The sequence below is a fragment of the Emydura macquarii genome, unplaced genomic scaffold, assembly GCF_026122565.2.
Source record: "Emydura macquarii macquarii isolate MOO-44397 ecotype Brisbane River unplaced genomic scaffold, CSIRO-AGI_Emac_v2 contig_1483, whole genome shotgun sequence".
Lineage (NCBI taxonomy): Eukaryota > Metazoa > Chordata > Testudines > Chelidae > Emydura > Emydura macquarii.
The window spans coordinates 11,310,878-11,332,313 of record NW_027131620.1 but is presented as its reverse complement, the minus strand read 5'-3'; the positions used below and the strand labels follow the sequence as shown (position 1 = coordinate 11,332,313).

At 41.1% G+C, this 21,436-nt stretch overlaps 1 protein-coding gene across 2 annotated transcripts in view; it reads right to left on the bottom strand.

The window, feature by feature from the left end:
* Positions 1-3,174: 3,174 nt before the first annotated feature.
* The window catches only part of LOC137157352 (uncharacterized), a 57,449-nt gene continuing 39,187 nt past the window's right edge, over positions 3,175-21,436 (bottom strand). The window contains exons 10-18 of one of the 2 annotated variants that reach the window (XR_010921085.1): positions 21,146-21,236; positions 20,506-20,592; positions 17,846-17,998; positions 14,328-14,457; positions 14,183-14,215; positions 12,421-12,524; positions 10,846-10,929; positions 5,684-5,869; positions 3,175-5,090 (exon numbers count right to left, since the gene is read on the bottom strand). Coding sequence is in view for 1 of the 2 variants with exons in the window: in XM_067554629.1 (XP_067410730.1) it covers positions 4,986-5,090; positions 10,846-10,929; positions 12,421-12,524; positions 14,183-14,215; positions 14,328-14,457; positions 17,846-17,998; positions 20,506-20,592; positions 21,146-21,236 (787 nt within the window). In the remaining variant the exon portion in view is untranslated. The remainder of the gene's footprint in view (positions 5,091-5,683; positions 5,870-10,845; positions 10,930-12,420; positions 12,525-14,182; positions 14,216-14,327; positions 14,458-17,845; positions 17,999-20,505; positions 20,593-21,145; positions 21,237-21,436) is intronic. The other variant, XM_067554629.1, reaches the window with a different exon arrangement.

Genomic DNA, 21,436 nt, shown 5'->3' with positions numbered 1-21,436 from the left:
AGACATAGTACTCCAAATGAGGCCTAACCAGTGCTGAATAGAGAGGAATCATCGCTTCTCTCAATCTGCTGGCAATGCTCCTATTAATGCAGCCCAATGTGCCGTTAGCCTTCTCGGCAATAAGGGTACACTGTTGATTCATATCCAGCTTCTTGTCCACCGTAACCCCCAGGTCCTTTTCTGCCGAACTGCTGCCTACCCAGTCTGTCCCCAGTCTGTAGCAGTGCATGGGATTCTTCCAGCCTAAGTGCAAGATTCTGCACTTATCCTTGTTGAATCTCATCAGGTTTTGTTTTTTTTTTTGGCCCAATCCTCCAATTTGTCTAGGTCATTCTGTATCCTATCCATACCCTCCAGCATATCTACCACTCCCCTCAGCTTAGTGTCATCTGCAAACTTGCTGAGGGTGCAATCTGCCCCATCCTCCAGATCATTAATGAAGATGTTGAACAAAACCGGCCCCACCACTGACGCAGGGGGCACTCCATTTGTTACCAGTTGACAAATAGACATTGAGCCATCAATCACTACCTGTTGAGCCCAATGATCTAGCCAGCTTCCCATCCATCTTATAGTCCATTCATCCAACCCATACTTCTTTAACTTGCTGATCACAATACTTTGGGAGACTGTGTCAAAAGCTTTGCAAAAATCAAGGTATATCACATCCACTGCTTTCACCACATCCACAAAGTCAATCATCTCATCATGGAAGGCAACCAGGTTGGTCAGACATGAATTGCCCTTGGTGAATCTATGCTGACTGTTCCTGATCACCTTTCTCTCTTCCAAGTGCCTCAAAATGGATTCCTTGAGGGCCTGCTCCATGATTTTTCCGGGAACTGAGGTGAGGCTGACTGGTCTGTAGTTCCCCGGATTCTCCTTCTTCCCTTTTTTGAAGATGGGCACTATATTTGCCTTTTTCCAATAATCTGGGACCACCCCCAATCACCACGAGTTTTTAAAGTTAATGGCCAATGGCTCTGCAATCACATCAGCCAACTCCCTCAGCACCCTCGAATGCATTGTATCCGGCCCCATGGACTTGTGCATGTCCAGCCTTTCTAAATAGTCCTGAACCTGTTCTTTCAGCACTGAGGGCTGCTGACCTCCTCCCCATTCTGTGCTGCCAGTGCAGTGGTCTGGCAGCTGACCTTGTCTGTGAAGACAGAGGCAAAAAAAGCATTGAGTACTTCAGCCTTTTCCACATCATCTGTCACTAGATTGCCTCCCCCATTCTGTAAGGGACACACACTTTCCCTGCCCTTCTTCTTGTTGCTAACATACCTGTAGAAACCCTTCTTGTTACCCTTCATGTCCCTTTCTAGCTGCAATTCCAGTTGTGCTTTGGCCTTCCTAATTTCACTCCTGCATGCTTGAGCAGTATCTTTATATTCCTCCCTAGTTATCTGACCAAGCTTCCACTTCTTGTAAGCTTCCTTTTTGTGTTTAAGCTCACCGAAGACTTCTCTGTTAAGCCAAGTTGGTCACCTGCCATATTTGCTATTCTTTCTGCACATTGGGATGGTTTGTTCCTGTGCCTTCAATAAGGCTTCTTTATTTATCAATTTCCTGCCATTGGTGACATGTTTGTATAAAGGGGTCAGAAGCAATGAAGTGAATGATAAACGCCTCTCCTCTGTCCTTAGAAGAATGGATTGTTCAATGACCATTGAGTTTTTCCACTGATTCTTGGTGTTGCATAACGTGTGCCATCTGCGTCTATTTTTAGTTTCGAGGGAGCTCTAGGAAGTTTCCTGTTGGCCCTTTTCTGCTTCTTGGGGGAGAGGGAGAAGTTGTATGTTAAATCACAGATAGTAGGAAAGCCCTCACTAAGTGTTGACACTTTTATAATGCATGCCCCTTTGGGACTTTAAGTCAACTCTTTAAATGTTTCTCAAAGCTGTTATGAATAAAATGGCAGAGGGGATAAATCCAGGTTTTGTACTTTGGCTGTGTATTTCCGGAGTGTGGTGTCCTCTCTCTGTTGGCCGTTTTGCTGGTTCTTATTGGCAAACTAGCCAAGACTAGTCAATTACAACTTACTGTTCTGATTAAAGCATTACATTTTCCTAAAACTGACAGTCTGGTAGACAGACTATCACAGCAAACAGTTCTTCTACATTTGGTTTGCACACAACAGAAGACAGCATAAAAATATGGCCCCCAGGCCTCAATCCTGAACCAATAAAAGCAATGGGAATTTTGCGATTTACTTCAGTGAGTATAGGATCTGGTCCCAACAAGGTCACATTATATCCAAATTTTCATATTTTAAAATATGCCAAGTTTATGCTTTGTTCTCTGTTAGTCAACAAATTGCCCAAATATATACTAAAAGCAATATGAAGTTTGTCCTTACATATATACATACTCTTACTAATTGAATTAGTCCCCATCAATGGGAGACACATGAAGGAGGACTACTTTCACGAATAAGGATTGGCAGGAATGGATTCTTAGAATCTTATGGAAGACATCTTCTATGATCTCTAAGACTAGGAGTCCTTAAGACTTAGAAATGCTTGAAATAGCCAAGATTGCCTGTCCATGATCAGTATGTCACCAGAAAGACTAACAAGGTATGGATGTGGCATTTATCATTCTGTACAAATAAATATTAAATTATCGCAATACTTTTGACTTCAAAGCAGGGCCCAAGCATAATTTTTTGGGCCCAGTACAAACTTGTAACACAGGCCCCCTCCTACACACATATCCTTGGGGGTTGCAGCATAATAGCCTCTGGGCCCTGGTAAAGTGTACCCTTTTTCCCCCCATGTGGGGCCCTGCTTCAAAGGCTATTAAAAAACTGTCAGAGAGATACAAAGTCAGTTAAGAAGAAGGCAGTGGAAGAAGAAGGGATTTCTGAAGTTAAATCGGGGTAGCCCTGAAATTCCTGGCCACTGATGTAGTAGCCTGTTAGAGAAAATTGAAACAAGTCTTCATATCAAGTTCCACTCAGCAGAAAAGCTTCATTCCCTCTACAGGGGGTTAGAACACCTTGCCAATGAAGTACTTGGATATTAATTTGTTTTTAATTAATGGTCTAGCACATTCACAAAGAGACATAGATACCGACTACAGAGTATGAATTTTTTTTTAATTGGAATACACCATGCCAACAGAGCCATAAAACAAGTAAAAGCTATTATTTCTAACAAAAAAGGCTATCAGGGGAAAAAAAGTCTCTCTCTCTCAAAAAAAAAACTATTTAGTTAAAAGAGACCTCCCAGAGCTGTAGAGCTAATCTAATGGAAGAAAAATATTTAAATTATCATGACCATCACGGATGCTGTTCAGGGACACAGGGATCTGGATACCATGGAAATGGCAATTGTATTCAGGGTTATTTTACCTGATTCACATATAAATGAAGATGATTCAGATTTGGGGAATTTAATGATCCACAGCAAACCATGTGGCTGTTAAAAATTGCATATTGCTGATTATAGAATATGTGAACAATAATAATGGAGATGCATAAAAAATTACAGGACATTGCCCTATGGAGAGGAAATGGCAATCTAGCCCCAGTTCAGCAAAGCATTCAACCAACATGCTTAAGTCCCACTGACTTCAACATCAACCTAACTGCAGTGCCCTAATGCTGATCTGAGTAAAATATAGCACGTGTTTGTAGATTTTTTTCCCTAGGGTCATGGTCCTTCTCCTTGGGGGGGGAAAGGGCATGTTGCAAACCTTCACTGTTAAGCCCCCGATCCTGAAAATCCTTTTGCCTGTCCTTAACTTTAAGCATGAGTAGTCCCAGGCAATGGATGTTCAAAGGGACAAGTGATGTGCCAAAAGCTAAGGAAGTCTGTGTTTACAGGCTGTAAGTGCCTCAGATACTGAAGTCAAATTCAGCACTTCACTAGAGGTGAGTAGCATCTTTCAGGATTGGGCATTCAGACCTAAAATAAGTTGGGAAACACAGTCCTTCTCAATCAACATTGCTTTCAGCACCAATAGAAAGAACAGCTAATCAGTAAAGACCTTGTACCACTTTTCTGCTTTCAAGATTACAATATGTAAGACAAAGCTTTTTTTTTTTTTTTTTTTTGCAATTGTAGGCTTTCCCCCCCCCTTCTGTAATTTGTTGAACTTCTGCTAATTATTCAAATTCAAAACCATAGTTTTCCCAACAAATGCACCTCAAGTGTTTTTCATGTTGAAAATCGTGGATGATATCCTCCGGGATCCATTACTTAGATGCCTCATGACAAGTTTTCATTCTGCTTTTCTGATGTTGTGCCCTGCCTGCCAACTCAAGTAAAATTTCAGCTCTTCATTCACTCCAATAGCATGTCACCTGAGTCTACAACCTTAGTCATGAAAAAAGCACAATTTTATTGTACTGCTTTGTAAAAAAAAAAAAAAGTATGCAGCTTTGTACTCTTTCCATTATTCATTCTTAGTTGCCATGCTGTAATAGATGCAGATGAACATGAATTTTTGCTAAACGTTTTCCTCTGTGGGGAAAGAGTCCACATTTCATTACAAAGCAGATGATACATTATTTAGTAAAATTACAGTAAGAAGAGTAAAAAATTAGAACACCTCACACTTATTCTTTCCTCAGGAGGAATACATAAAATTCACTCGAAAGACTGGGTTATCAAAGAAACGTATTAAAAAGAGAATGTATAATATGCTGAGATTTTTCTCCCCTTCCAAAGTAAAGACATTTCAGTGGATAGAAATATTTTTGGCCCCCAAAATAGATGCATTGGTAAGAAAGTTAGAAACAAAACCAGGAAGATGCACAGAGGTAATCTCAGATTTTGAAGGTCAAATTTTAAAACCTTATAAATGTATAGAATCTACTTTAACTATATCCACACAGGGCAAAATTCACTCCTCTTCTGAAAGCCAGTACAATTCCTATATGCCATCTAAGTGCCTCCAGAGCCCTCCAAGCAACAAAGTTCCATGGCACAAAATTTAAGAAAAAGTTATTTTTCTTTAATATTATATTGGTGACCTTATGACTTAATGTCCACAGAGACCTTCCTAAATTCCCTAATAAATGCAGAAATCCAGCCAAATAGCTCTTGAGAGTCTTGATCTGGTCGTTCCCCAAATTTTACCTGTGAATTTGAAAGAGAAAAAATACTAAATGTTTAACATTATCTAAGTAGCTTGAAGAGCATCCAAGATTTTCATGATCTGTGTCCAAAATTAAACATACTCATTGGTATTGGTATTACAGTTACAGGAGTACCTAGAGGCCACAGTTGAGACTGGGGCTCCCTTCTACTAGACTTCATGCAAACATACAATAACAGATGGTCCCTGCTGCAAAGAACTTAAAAATCTAGCATGAGAAGTCAGAGAACGGAAGTATAATTACCCCAGTTTTACAGATGGGCAATAAAGAACATAGGGCTTCATCCTAAAAACTGTCATTGACTTTAATGGTGTAGGATCAAGTCCAGTGAAATTAAATGACTTGCCCAAGTTGATACAAAGAAATCTCTGGCAGAGCTGATAATTGAATCCAGATCTCCTACATAACAGTCCATTTACTTTAGCTCAAGATTATCCTTCCCGTTCTGTGGTTTCAACACATATATATCCAAAATTCCAGGTCCATCCACAAGTCATCAGAATGGATCACTGGATCATAGTGACAACTGAAAGAAAAGGGATTAAATAACCATGGAAACAGAGCAGCCCCTACCTCCGATTTCTTCAACTGAGACTCAGAGAGGGGGCAGTGTGGATAAAATTAGCTGTTGCCTGTCATTTGGCTAAATGTGGAACTTTGTGTTCCAGGTATAGCAACCTAACACACACTAACCACATTCAGCTTGAAGACTATTTTTAATTCCATATTTTAATTACATCAATTAGCCAACATTTAGAGCTGTTCAAAAAAAGAGAGAGAGAAAAGAAAAAAAAGAGAAAATCATGAAAAAAGGAAATATTTTCCAGTTTTTTCATTTGACACTGAAAAAAAATCATTTTTTAAAAACTGACTCACTCTGGAGTTGGTAAAAAATTAAACAGAAGAAAAACTGAATGTTTCATCTACAGTTTTCTTGATTATTGTTTTTTAATTTTGAAATTTCATAAAAATTTTCAAAATTCAAATCATTTCAACAAGCTCTGATAAAAACAACAAAGTTCTGAGGTGGGTGTCTCTCAATGACTTGCTGAAACTGTTCCACTTTGTATAAAATGCTTGAATAATCACTAAGAGGGAGACTGAGGCAGAGAATTACTTTATAGCCCTGTGATTAGAGCACTCACCTGGGTGTGTGGGAGAACTGGATTTCAGTCCTTTCTCCAATTAATAATTAATTATTTGTACAAAATGGAACAGCTTCAGCAAGAGAGATTGATGGACATCCACTCGACTACCCAATAGTCTGGTGGTGAGGGAGGAAGGAAGGAAAATGGGTTCAACTCCATGCTCTATAATAGGAAGTCAAAGCTGGGTCTCCCACATCCCACATGAGTTCCCTAACCTCTGGGGTACTGAGCAGAAGCAGGAGTGTCTCTTCCTTTCTTTTGTCACTCTAGCCCCTAATTTTATTTCCTTTTGTTAAAACAAAACAACCGAAAATGTTTGGGTTTTTTTTGATTCACTGAAAATTCTGAAAAATTTCAGTTTCAGTTAGGCCAGAACCAAAATTTTTTTTCATTTTTTTTTAACTGCCAGAAAACTTTAAAAAAAAAACTCTTCACATGGCTCTACTCATGCTCCCACTATCTTCTATAGCCCCAGCTCTCTATTCAGAATATATCTCCTGAGATGTACCATTTTCTCCCCTCCGGCAGCACATCCTAGGAGCTGCTTGACATGGTTCATCATTGGAGAGCCTGGTGCATAGAGGAAAATGGGGACATGAGACAAACAAAGTACATCTTGCATGAGGCACTTCAGCAGCACATCCAAATTAAAATATTTCTGCTTTGACCCAAATATTTCCATTTTCAGGCATTCGATTTTCTAATGAAAAAAAACAAAAAACATTTCTGTGGAAAGCAGACACTCTGAGATGAATTTCATTTAATTAAAAACCCAAATTCCACCCAAAAAAACCCCAGTTTTGAAGGAAGAATTTTGACTAGCTCTAGGTATAATCCACACAACATGCAATCTATTAGGAAACAACAGGTGAAAACAACCAGACTATAAAGTCTAGTGCTAAGAAAGGGATTCGAGGTTGAGATCAACAACGACCCTCATATACATTCTTCAGCTTTAGGGCATAAGATGGTTCTTAACTTTAAAGCATTTCCTGGGGTTGAATTAAAGAGGTTTGTCATCATTTTCCAGGGCAGCTCCTCAATGTCATCAATAAGTTAAGACCATAGAGCTTTAGAACTGGCTTTCTAACAGATCAGGAGAAATCCTGAGAACAGGCTCAAAAGGTTTCTAATAAGAGAAGTTTAAAAAGGCATTTTGTGATTTTACATGTCCTTGTCTTGTCTGTAATTGAGAGCTGCAATCCTCCCCTGACTGAACAGAATTCTAGTAATGCTACAAGCTGCAATTTAAACAGAATGAATTATTTGAATAGGAGATATTACTTGTTCCATTGATTAACAATTTCCTCTCTGTCTGTCTCTTTATCATTCCAACAAACAGGTATCTGGACTCAGATTCCTATTTGTGACAATGGGTCTAGCATCTAGAGAAAAGGAGATGGACAACCCAAAACTAATCTATGCACAAATAAATGTAACATTAGCGGCTGGTACCTGCTCAATAGTTTTGACCCTGTGCTCCTAACCGCACCAATTGGGTGCGGGAAGCCTTTGGTCTTTAACAGGCCTCCCAATTCACCAGGGGTGTACCATTATTTAAGCAATAAGAAGTGAGGCATTTCCTAGAGCTAAGAGCCATCTGGAAGGAGTTGACAGCCCACAGCTACACCATGGGCAATTATCCCCAGTTTATCATAATACCGCAGAAATGCCAGGTGCTAAGGTCATTACTGCTTTCATAAGTCGAAATGAAATAATAAAGATAGGCCTACGGGGTTTTATTTTATAGGCCATGCAATTTCGGTTGGCATCTGCAAGGTATTTCCAGATCATGTATCCCCTGTACTTTAGGCAGGCCTATTGCGTATGGGTGTTGCTCACTTTATAGTATAATACGGTATTCATACAACCACACAAAGTTGTCTGCTTGCTTTAGACACTGTTCCAGAATAGGACACTCTAGAAAAAAACATTCCTTTCCTTCTTCTTTGAGGGAATTCAGCCAAACTCACAATATTGAAATGTAATTATAAAACCAAATCCTGAGGCAACTTCTGTCCACAACACAGCTTGAAACCTATGGGTCGCCTATGAACGAGGGGCAAAGCAAGAGGTCCCATAGGGGATGATTCCACACTCCACCTTAGCATGGCTTGTTGGTGTGTGTGTGTATAGTGTAAATTCTGATGGTGGGGGCACGAAGCAGCACTTCAAACCCAGCAGCAGCTGGACCTGATGACATGACACAGCTTCATGGGTAGAGCTGGCTGGAGAACAACAATTCTGTTTTGTGGCAACTTTCAAGGTTTCAAAATTTGTTTTCCTTCGGCACTGGAAAAAACCAAATTCTTTCAAATGCTTTTGCAAAAATGGAATTGTGTCAATGTCTGTTTTCCAATCAAACCTTGGGTTTTTCACAATTCAGGGAGGTACATGCCCTGGTAAGTAGAGCATGGGCCTGGAAGATTTAGGTGCAAGTCCTTGCTCTGCCTGATTCAGAGCAGTTTTTCAGCCCAGATCACTCTGAAGCAAGCAGAGTAAGGACTTGAATCTAAGGGTAAGTCTACACTGCAGACTGAAGTTGACTTACTTTAAATCAACTTTCACCTGCTGAATTTTAGAAGTCGCAGGAGCGTGATCACACCACATTCCTTGCGCCAGGCTCTTGCGGCTCCACTCGCCACGCTTGGGTCGACATTCAAAGCAGTGCACCGTGGGTAGCTATCCCACAGTGCAACTAGCCACAGAGGCTTTTGGGAAGCTTGTTGTCCTCCCATGATGCAACGCGCTCCCTCCCCCTCCCTTCAAACAAACTGCAAATGCTTTTTCGTGCCGTTTTTCTATGCCACGCATAAGCAGCGTTACATCAACCTCCATTGCTAGTGTAGACCAGATCTAAGTCTTTTATGTTGCAGGCCAGTGCCATAACCACCAGGCTATAGCTTCAGAGTTGCTGTTGCTGCAGTTTCACTGAAAATGTTCTTACCAGCTCTCCCTATGAGTGACTCAAGCCCTAGTTCTGAGCAAAGGATAAGGATTCTCTCCTACTTCCCCCACTTCTCTTCCGGTTTTTTTGTTTTTTTACATAGTCTTTGGTTGTAGGCTCAGGATTGGATCCTTAGTGTATGTTCTGGAGTTCAAATTTGGCTTGTTACACTATGTTGAGGCTGTTCTTCTGTTTTTAAAAAGCAACAAAAGACACCGAGGAACCTTTGTACACCATTATAACATTACTTCTAGTAAAACATTACTAATTACATTTTTTCCCAGTCAAACTTCTCTTTAATCTTCTGCTGACGCTCAGACAGGGTCCCCCAAGGTCACCCAGACTTCATCAGATTTTGTAATATTTTGCCTACCACCAACTTGAACAGCAGGAAGAAACATACTTCAGTGTTAACTATTTTTATACACCCAATTTTTTTTTAAACAAAAAAGATTGAGAGGCATTGTCTCAGTGCTTTGAGCACAGGACTGGGAAGCAAGATCTTATTCCAGTTGTTAATGCTGATCCTGTCTGTGGTCATGTGCAATTCACTGAGGCTGGTACTTTCAAAAAAAATCTTCTAATGTCATCACTTGACCAGTGTTAGCAAATGGTGGAAGTGCTACTGTCGGCCGGCTGCAGGCATTTCTACTGTTGTCCTCTACCCATGGTTGGTGCAAGTCTAGCGGTCATGGTGGTAAAAATGTTAGCATGTGGCCACCAGTGTTCTAAGGTTGGCTAGCCAATATTCACGGCCTCACCTGGCTGTTTCCATTAGAAAGAGAAATTGATAAGAGTCAGGTATTTCCTTGTGGGCAAGCCAGTCTATTTACAAATGAATGCAGACATAGTGCTGTTTCCCTGAACAGAATAGGAGCAATCAGGAGGCAGTTTCCTTGTTCAGAAATCCAAGTTTGATTTCTAGCCAGTCCTGTGCCCAAGAAGTTCCCTCTCAGGACATTGTTTCCTCATTTCATCTGAATGAAAGGCAGCTCACATGCTCAGCTTGTCAGGTCTGTGACAGCTCACAGATCAAAGACGTTTTCAGACAGCCACTAATACTCTCCAGCATAACACCACTATTGGTACAGCCAGCGAAGATGAGCTGGTGCTACTGCGATGGCAGGAGATTTTTTTTTAAATGTCAGTGTGGACAAAGCTTTAAAATGTCTGCCTTGGTTTCACCTTGGCACCTGGGATAACAGCCTGATGTACCTCATGTGGGTGCTATGACTTACATTTTGGAAAGACCTTGAAGATGAAAAGTCTATGCAAGTGCTAAATATTTATTCATTTTATTTACCATGAACTCTTATGCCCTGTTTGTTATATAATAATGGTTTGAATTTCAAAGGCGAGCACCTTCATTTCCTGTTGTCATTGATAGTAGCTGGCAATGCATAGCACCTTTGAAAATCAGGCCATAAATGCTCAGAAAAAAGAAATGGCAAATGCTTATGCAAATCATTCTGCCACTGATCTATACACAATGCAGGATATGGTATTTCTTACCAGAGCCACACAGAAATCCATACGTATTGAGGGAATTGTATCTAAAATGTGTGAATTGCATTTATGGAACTCTGTGCATTTTTAGAAGACAGCTTTTAAAATATAGATTTCTTTCAATTATTATGTACCAGTGTGTCACTGTAGAGCTTCTTCATTTCATCGCATCTTTTTGACAGTTGCAAAAGGTGTCCTTCATACTTCTGAATTAAATCCTGTTATAAATGTTAAAAAAACCCAGAATCATGAGTTGATACTGTACAGGAGAGGGGGGAGGTTAGACAGTGAACAATACAACATACAGTATGGAAGCAATACTCGACAGCACTCAGATGATTCATTGATAAAAACGAATGCAGGTCAAATTTTCCACATGCTACGAAGAATGCGAGATGTGCAAAATATAAGCACACCCACAATCATCTGTCTTTCCAGACAAATATAGGGTCGTTGAAGTCAATGAGAGAGTTTCAGAATTTGAGAGCTCTCAAAATTTTGTCCAATGAGATTACTTAAGTCTATTAAAAAGTAATTAAAGTAAAAAATGCAAGTTAAAAATTGTAGGGTGCTGATTTTCAGGGGATTTGCTGCTTGAACTTTATTAGCCACTGTGCATTTGCAGCTGCATTCACTGTTGCTGCATTCTAACTCTTGAGCATACAGAATGTAGTGCATCAAAAATATGCCTGGCTTAGGCTGCAAGTACTCATATCGGAGTTGCCTGCTGGAAATAAGGCTACAGAAATCAAAATTTTGAAACGGGATGTTTCTTAACCGCTGTTCTCTTCTAATTAGTCTAATTAAAACAATGTATATTATTACAATAGCTTAGTATTCATCAATGGCTAGAGCACGGCACTTCAGTCTGCTCCATCCAAGGGACAGCCTGTGGTTGCGTTACCTCTGGAGAATCCAGGAGGAAGACAGTGACATGGGAAAATCACAGTCTCTCTGCTGTTTGGGGACAGAGTAAACTACACCAGGTATATTCCTAGGGTAGTGTAATCCCTGTCTTCCCAGCACAGCTAAGCCACCATATGCATTGTGAGGGAGGAGGGTCTCTGCCACACATATCTTGCCCCTTTCAGCCCAATCGCATGAAAAAGGGATGTAGCAGCTCTGTAAAGTCTGCTTCCCTCCCTGGGCTGCTATCTATCTATACTGTGTGTAGTAAAACTGGTTGAAAACATTTTGACTGAACTTTTTCAGCTGAAAAATGCCTTTTCATCAAAACCAAATTGTTTTGGGAAGATTTCTCAGATCCAGGATGGAATTTCTAGCCAGAAAAGAGAGACCTCTCTGAGCATAATCAATAGTCGGTTGGTTACCACACTCACCAGCAATGTGGATGACCTCGGATCAAAATCCTACTCTGCTGGATTTGGAGTAGGGACTTGAATCTGGGTTTCATATGTCCCAGGTGAGTGCCTTGGGCACCTAGCTATTGTGGGGCAGCTCACACTCCCCCTCTTTCTTTCATGTTTTTTTGCAAAAAATTTCACAAGGTCTCATTTTTGTTCTGCCTCGGAACAAAACCAAATATTGGTTTCCAGCCAGCCTTAGTAAGTAGCCATCACAAAGAGATGACCATCAGTTTGTACCTCATTAGAGCCTGCCTCAGCATGAAAGCCAGGTTATATTGTGCCCTAACCGAGCAGAATACATTATTCGTCAGCTCTCTAAAATAAAGTTCTGGTATACATTACCTTTAGTTCCTTGTAGAACTGTGACTCTTGGGTTGTTGCCTTGATAGTCTTGGACTTGATAACCCTTCTGTACTGAATAACATTTTCCAATTCTTTCTTTAAAACTAACCACAAACCAGAGAGGAAGTGAAACATTTCAAGAACTCCAGTAACAGTCACGCTCAGTAAACTGTGTAAAGGTCTGCCAATGCCTCACAGAAAGTCACACCAACTTGAACCTCCAGCTCCATAGCACTGGCTGCTACCATTTGAGCTACAGGAACTACAGTAGATGGCAGTAAAAGAAAGCTATTATCCCAGAGGTGAGGTGGGCCAGTGGATTCAGGTGCTGGGTTCCGGAAGGCTGATAGGGACTGCAGTCCAGCCCTCTTTCTCCTCTACCCCAGAAATTGGAGGAGCTCTTGCCCTAGGTGATGCCCCCACAAGGTAGGACTGGCCTCTGGGGCCACGTGTTGGGTATTGGATTGGCTGAGCGGGGAGTTTGACCCATCTCCCTCTCTCCTCCCTCCACCTTGGGAATTGGGGGAGCTCCATCTGGTGCCTCCAGGGGGAAGGGGAATGCACCATGTGATGGGTCCAGGGTTGATAGGTGAGCCCAGTCCATTCTCTTTCCTCTATCTCCCCATACTACAGCTATTCTGGCAGATCCTAGTAGTTCTAAGGATGCAGTGTCTGTTGTTGCAGATTGGGCCCTGGCAGCATGAGCCCGGTCTTAGAATGGTCAGTGATTTGGGCAGGCTGTCAAAATGTTCCCGAGTAACACAAGTGACAGATGTGAAATACCGATTATTAATAGTTTATAGCTCAGCAAAAGCTGAGTGAAATCTGAATGAAATTTCATGAGAAGAGCTAAAAAAGTACTTCCATAGCCCAAAGGTGTACCAGCTTCTGAATATCAAAGGCCTGCTGCAAACATCAGAAGCGTGAGAGCTAAAGGGCCACAAAGCATACTTTATAAAAGTGGCAATCTAAATATAGGATCACTATCTTCTCCTCCTAGAGTTAGTGCTTCTGTCATTTTGCCTAGCGTAGAAGAGACTTCTTGCTCAACAGTTCCAATTATCATCCCTAGCGCACTTTTTTAAAGATGGATGAAACATTTGTAAGCCTCCTGCTGCTGATAAAATTGAAATAAATTGGTATTTGTTTTTGTATGCCTTTGCTTGTTGCTCTGCAAGGACCCAATCCAAACCCCATTCACTTTAATGGTCTTCATACCAATGAAATCAATCATCCTTTACATCTGGCCAGAAATTCCCTCAAAACCCTCTGAACTTCTCTCTTATATTTGAACTCGCACAGTTTTGCTCCTTCCTACTGGCTTCACTAGAGGTGCATTTCCACTTACTGAAGGATATTGGTTTAGCTCAAATGGCTTCTTGAACTTCATTACTTAGCTATGTTGAGTTTTCCCTTGCTTCTCTGTATGCCCTCTGTGACTCTCCTAGAAGTAATTTTGATAGAGCATCTGTATCGCTTAACATCTGTAGTTTAAGGCAAACAATGGATTTTGCTATTTATCACAGACAGTATATCTTTGATAGTTCATTTCTAAACCACATGGACACACAAATATTTCTTTTTAAAATTCCACATTATGACATGACAGGTTATATATAGCCATGGCAACCTCTTACCTCAATATTTTGAGCCTTCACCTCTCTCTTTACAAACTACAAAATAAGTGCAATGAAAACCTGTTTCGAGTGACTGCACAACGTATGAAAGTCTTTCTGTGAATTTAGAAAATGTATTTACATACCATCAACTTCAGCTCGGAGACCTTTGATGGAAGCTGGAAAGAAACAGAGTGGGAGGTCGGGTGGGAGGGAATAAAAAGTTAATAAAAATTATGCACATAATGTAAAGATGGGGAATTTTGCAAAAGGGTTTTTTTATCCACTTACCACCAGGAACAGCTTCAAATTCTGTCAACTCTTGAGAAAATTTAGCCAAATCAGGCTCATGTAAGAAGATCTGTTCCAAAAGGGCATGAAGCAAGGTGATCTTCTTCTCCTTACCCCGAAGCAGCGATAACTACAAATAGAATACAGCAATAAATTGACAGCCTGGGTTATTAGACATTTTAAAAAAATTGGAACAGCAGGGATGTTGATAGCTCCTCGGTAAATTTGACAGCAATAGAAAACACAATGGAATTAAATCTCTCTCTCTTTTCAATCCGCGATCCCACGTACATTTCTGCTTAAAACTAACTTTGCATTTTCTCAGGTCCCTTCTTGTTCCTTTGTAATGTCTCATTTAACTTTTTTTAAAACTTACAATATCTTAATTGACTGCAATTGAGTCTGTATCTCCAAATATACTCCTGTCCCGGTTCCCATTTAAAAGCACTATGTGGTATTCATGTACACAGGAAAGTTCCTTAATAGAATCTGGGAAGACGCTTTGTGACAGAAAATGACTTTGAAGATATTTTTCATTATAATAGATGTGGCATTACAGTAGTTATACAAAAAAAATCAAGCTGTCTCAGTATTGTCACATTATAAATTACATACTCATATATTAATGTGTCCTGTGGGAAAAGAAATCTTAATAATTAAAAAAATACCTCTTCTATTTACAGGCCAGGCAGAATCTGATAATATTCTGAACAAGTGCAAAGCAGTTTATAGAATATTCATTCAATTCTTAATTGTGGGATCAGATCACATCCTGTTAAAGCTGAGTGGAGAAGAGTGCCTGGATGGGATCTGTGCTCAGTAGCAATATTTTCTGCCAGCAAATCTTGATGAGACGGGAAAAGATTTGATGGAAAATTCAACCCATGTAAATGCTAAGTTAGTTAAGAGATTGTTTAAGAACTAAGGGCCAAATTATGGTTGTCCCAAGGCGTGTGATCAGGAGAGGGGGAAAGTCCCCAGCACCTCCTTTCCTCCACTCAGCCATAAAGCATAGGATTGATATGGCTGTATTGGGTTAATGTAGCTGGTGGGGCAGTTGGCGCTAAAATGGCCAGCAGCTTTGAAGAGCCCAGAATGGATATATCAGGATAAACAGACATCAACTCGGGCCTCATGAGTTGTGCTGGGAGGACTGAATCCTTTACCAATGAAAAGGTGCAGCAGGTACCACGAGGGAGAATGGTGCTTTTCTGCCTGCTTCTGGAATCTGCAGGCGTAATGCTTCCAGTCACTAGTGCTCTTCCCACCCAGCACAGCTCCGCCGCACTTGGCGGCTTTCCCCCAGCTCTTAGACTAAAAAATCCTCTAAAACCCTTTTAATTTTCCTTGCCAGCAGTCTGGGGCATTTTAGTTTAGGTGGAGCCCATCCTTCCTGCATAGGCTCCTTCTTTCCCAAAAGGTCCACGGTTCCCCAGGTCCTGATAAACCTAAAACCCTCCTCCTTACACCACTGTCTCATCTACACACTAAGACCCTGCAGTTCTTTCTGTCTTCCTGGCCCTGCACATGGGCCATCTCAGAAAATGCTACCATGGAGGTCCTGAAATTTAATCTCTTCCCTGCTGCCTAAATTTGGTTTTCAGGACCTCTCTCCTACTTTTCCCCATGTCACCGCTACCTACATGTACCACAACCACTGGCTCCTCCCCAGCACTGCACACAAGTCTGTCTAGATGTCTCGTGAGATCGCAACATTTGCACCCAACAGGCATTTTACCTTCTGGTTCTCTTGGTCATCACAAACCCAAATCTCTGTATTTCTAATAATCAAATCCCCCATTACTATTACCTTGCTTTTCCTAGTAACTGGGGCCCCCTCCCCAGGTGTGGTATACTCAGTGCGAGAGGATACTATGATATCATCAAGAAAGAGGGTCCCACTGTGGGATTATTTCCCACCGCTCCAGCTTGATGTTCTCCTTTCCCGAGATTTTCACCCTCCTTGACAGCACAGAGATGAGGTGACAAAGTGGAAAATTTCTGTAATATTTTTATGACGCCTATGTGTGCCTCAGTTTCCCCTATTTTTGCATGGTTAGCCAGTGGGGGTGGAAAGGACTAAGAGCAGAGCAGGCTGAGAGACATAGGTATGAATGTCACCTAGCTGTCTGGACCTGAATGGGTCATTGACTGAGGCCAATCTCACATCAATGGAGAAGACAGTGGCAAATCCAATCAGCACATTGACATCTAGCAACCAGCAATCCAGAGGGAGATGGATTTCCCCAGCTTTTAGCAAGGAAGCTGAGCAAAATCCCCCAGCATGAGAGCAAATGACTGGGAAGATAAGAATTGTCTTCTCAGAGGGGTCAGGGCTCTCACCAGGGAAGTGACCATGGAGGTCAGACAGAGCAGCACAGAGCTTGAACAATGGGGTTCACTACAATTTGGCTGAGGCTCGAGGCTAACCGGAATGATCTATGCTTTAACCTTCAGTTCTCTATGCTTACCTCACGACCTCCTGTGCTGTGTTCCAGTTGACTAATCAACCCCACTGTTTTGACAATGCTGTTTGAGGGTCACTGAAAATGCTTGGTGAGGTGAATTAATCCCTGAAGTGTATATAAGTTTCTACCAGGAGTCTGTCTCAGCTGGACTCACTGAACAGAGCAGAAGCAGAAGTGAGACATTGCAGAGATTCAGAGTAAGGCGGCAGTGAGGCTGCGTGGCCTACCCTGGGCTGGAGGAGGGAGACCTTTGGGGGTCCGGCACACAGAAGGGGCTCCTCCCAGAGACTGTCCCAAAGCTGGGGGAATAGCACTGATCCTGTGGATCTGTGACAGGCTGTCTGCCCAGGAGGAAGGTAACTGTACATGCTGAATGCAGGGCAATAAACTGGCTCGCCCCCATTCTGCTGCTGGACTTCTGTCTGCATTATTTTTACTCTCGCATATTTGTGGTGGGGGGTGTTTATTGGCCTGAGTTTAGAGTATGTTTGTTAGATGTATGGGGAATGGGAGTTCTCTCTCTCTCTCCACTCCCCTCCCCTCTTCCCACCTCCTATGTTTCTTTTCTAAATGGCTTTTCTGGCATCCTTCTAGTACTTGGGTTTTTATCGCTCAGCCTCCTTCCCTGCCACTGAACACTCATTGCAACCAAACTTCCCTGACCGTGTTAGCTCACTGGGTCTTATGCTCTCTCACTTGGCCATGGGGCTCTCTCTGCTCAAGAGCTGGATCAGGAAGGAATGCCTTTTGCACTAGCTTTTTAAATTTCCTTGCAAAACTCCTCTGGTCACTTAGGAGCTGGCTTGTTAAACCCTGCTCTCCCCAAGTTAGCCCTGCCCCCTTGTCAAGGATTCTTAAGGAGGTTATGGATCAAGGGACAGCAGACTACAGTCTTGTTAATAAGCACTTAGAGGTTAATGACAATTAGTTAACCCATTTTTAAACCCAATTGTCCTTGTGCACACTAAAGAAAAATCATGTTTAACATCATGTTAGTTAACATGCGCTGTAACACAGTGTTTTCAATGCTAGGAAAAAATGTTAATTCACTTTGGTCAAAGAAGACAATCGAAATCCTTTGGCCTTCTCTCTCCCAGCCTTTTCATTTAAGTAATTTCCAATAGCTAAGATGTACTCCAACACAGCGACAAATTTCTGACTGGCTTGCAGCTGTTTACATGCTCGGATCTTCTGGTTTATTAGCTGAAAGACAAAAGTCTGACTTCAGTTCAACTGAAAGGTGTGAGTAAAATGAGGTTTTTACCTTTTTCCTTGTTAGGTCTAATTGTTCCTAGCTGAAGCATAAGGGCAATAGTTTAGCTGTTGTAAGCCTGGTTTTACATTGATTTATCTTGGAGGGTAGGCCAGAGGTTCTCATGAACTCCTTGTTAAAATTATGCCATCAAGATAAAAGGAGTGTTGGCATGATTTCCCTGCTTTTTGACGTGGATGCCTTGAATCCTGCCAAATTATCCTTGCCGGAGAGTATTTACCCATAGTCTCATAGAAATGCCATGAAGAGCAAATATTTTGCTATTGGAATACACCAGATGGTACCAAGTATCAAGGGAAATGGATAGCCTGCAGCCCAGCAGAATGTCTCTATCCTTCACACTGCTCCTGCCCATTTCTAACTACACCAACTAAGCACCGTGCTATCCTGGCAAAATACTTCAGACATTTTTTCCAGGAACAAACCTAATCATTTCCAGCAATCAAACTTAATGTCATTGTTCGTTCAGTGATGCTGCCCCCTTTCTATGGTGTGGGATCAGATATCTTTTTTTAAATAGGAAAAACAAGTGAATAAATTCTCCAGTGCCTCACACTTCTTGTGTACAAAAACTAGCCCCCAAAATACAAAGTTTGTGAGAAGGGAAAGAACCTTTGTTAAAATATTGGCTGCACATCAGAGGCAGGCACTGTAGTAAAGTATATTGATAATACACTACTGCTTTATGTATAAATTCTACACAATACACATGTATGTCATCGAGCCCAAATAATAAGATACCTAGGGAACTAATATACTGTGCAGTGAGTAATAAATCGCCCTTGATTTTATTATAACTTCAAAGCAATCATTATATCACATTTCCCAAATATTCACACTTATTTGGTTTCAGTATGGGATGGCAAGAGTGTAACAGTGGGCTAAACAGGGGCAGAAACATGTGTATCTCCAGTGTTCTCTCTGTGTTCCTCTTTGAATTGTGGTAAGCATTCCTATGGTTTTAATTAGAGCTCGAGTTGCCCGCCCTCCAAAAATTAAAGATTAATCTTTAATTAAGAATTATGTCATGTGATGAAACCTCCAGGAATACGTCCAACCAAAACTGGCAACCCTAATTATGGCTGACTGGGGGACAGCAACTCCCTTTTATGGCAACTTCCATTTGTTTTCACTCTATTGCAGAAAGAAAACAAAATCTTTTGAACATTTCTGCAAAAACCAATTTTATCAAAATGTCCATTTTCAGCTCAGGGCTCAGGTCTGGGATGTAGAAGATGCAGGTTCAAGTCTCGGCTGGGCCTGAGTCTTTTTTTCAACTCACTCTGAATCAGGAAGAGCAAGGACTTAAACTTGGATATCCCACCTCCCAGACCAGTACACCAATCACTAGGTTATAGAGTCAATAAGTACCTTTTTTCTTTCCCCCCCCCCCTCTCTCTCCCCCTCTCTCTCCCCCTCTCTTCCCCCGCCAAAACCTATACATCTCTGTGAAGCATTTTGACTTCATGAAATCGTTCCAAACAGCTCTAGTTTTAATATCATTTCTGCAACTAAAGGGGAAAGAGGCCCTGAAACTCAGGATGGAATTTAAATTAACAGGGGAGCGTAGGGGCCAATCAGCTTGCATCTACTCCTCCTGGCTGACCAATGGGAGATGGAGAACTTGAGGAGAAGCAGAGGAGGGGCCCAAGCCAGTATTCACAGGCTACTCTCCCCTCTACTCCACTCTGGACTGTCTTTCCCACTGCCAGTCCAATCAACACCAGGGTGAGGCAAAGGAGGTAGCATTTTAAAAAAATACTACAGAATTTTACCATAACAGCTCCCCAAACACTGCAATACATGCTGTTCTGGTTTGGTGTTTTTGGTTTGTTTTTTTCTTTTTCAGGGGGGGACTATTACTATAAAATACTGTAGCTTTTTTTTTTTTTTTTTTTTTTTTTTTTTTTTTTTAATAAAGGATTTACCCAGCTAGTGCCTTAAAAATGTATTCCAGGCAACATCCACAGAATGTCAGATGTGCTGATTGGTTTGAACTATGTCTCGTGTCATTCCTGAGGTCCTGCTTTCTGTAGGTGGCACTATGTTAATAAATAACCTCAAGTTTTGGCTTATCCAAGGTCATTTTAAACACATCAGCAGGTAGTGCATATTGTATTTCAAATCTAGCCCATCTCTAATTTAGTTTCATACTAGTTTCGACTCCCTTGGCTATAAAAGCCATGAGCCATATAGATCAAAACCTTTTTGCACATTGCTTTTGAATAATGCAGTGAAATGACATCTTATACATCAGGCTGCCTGCATTATTACAATATGAGCTGTCAACATTATGGCTGGTGAACTGTTTTCCCATCAAAAAGCTCACCTCACATACACTGACTTTTAAAATTTGCATCAAAAGGCATCTGGTGCTTTAATATCTAACTGATGGATTTCAGTTAAACACAAACCATAAGCAAGTCATGTCACTTACAGGCTCCAGATCACCCATGCACATGGGAAGTTCTCGTATCGTAAGCAAGAGATCCAACCTTTGACCTAAATGAGGAATTTTACACATCTGCATAGGACAAGATAGAATCTGAATCAGTTGTGAAATGATCATCTAGCAAATACAGTGTTCATCAAACATGTGTACTTTTAATAGTGGGTTTGCCAATTCAGACAAAGGCACAGATTTTCATAGCGCTATTCTCATTTATTAATTTTACATAACCCCTTAAAAATTGAGTCATACAATTGCACACAAAAGGTGCATATGCAAATTAAGCACAGAATTACTCATGCATTTGGGGCCACGTGTCATTAAAAGCAATGACATCGACCTCCTGGGGAAAAAAATGGGCTCTTTATACACACAATTCTGTGCCTAGGTCCTAAATTTTCTGGAAATTTTTAGTGGGAGCAGGGAGAATCATAAGATTTGCTTAACTCTTCCCCATATGCTCTCCCTCCTTAGTGCATCTTCATATCCGGACTCCAGGTGGGATTAGAAATATAAATGCCAAAATATCACAGGAAAGGCAGTTTCTTGTAGCATTTTTAACCCATCCTGCAAAAGGGAATCCCAAAAATCTCACGTAACGTCTTTAATCACGGCTACATTTGCTTACCTCTAGCATAAACTGATCAACCACATGCAGCTCTGAAGGCAATCCCTTGAAGGACTGATACATTTCTATATCATTTGGAGTTGGCAGATATCTGAGAAACAATGAATGAAAATAAGAAGCTCTCTTTCTCAGAAAAATATTGTAATATGAAACAGTTTGTCCGTTCCATATATTGTACTTTTGGTATTATGCATTATATATTCCACTTGTTCTCTTTCGGATTATCTAGTAAGGCTATATCCCAGGAGTTTAATCCAACTGAGGGGAAGCGGAAAGGGCAAAGCTAATAAT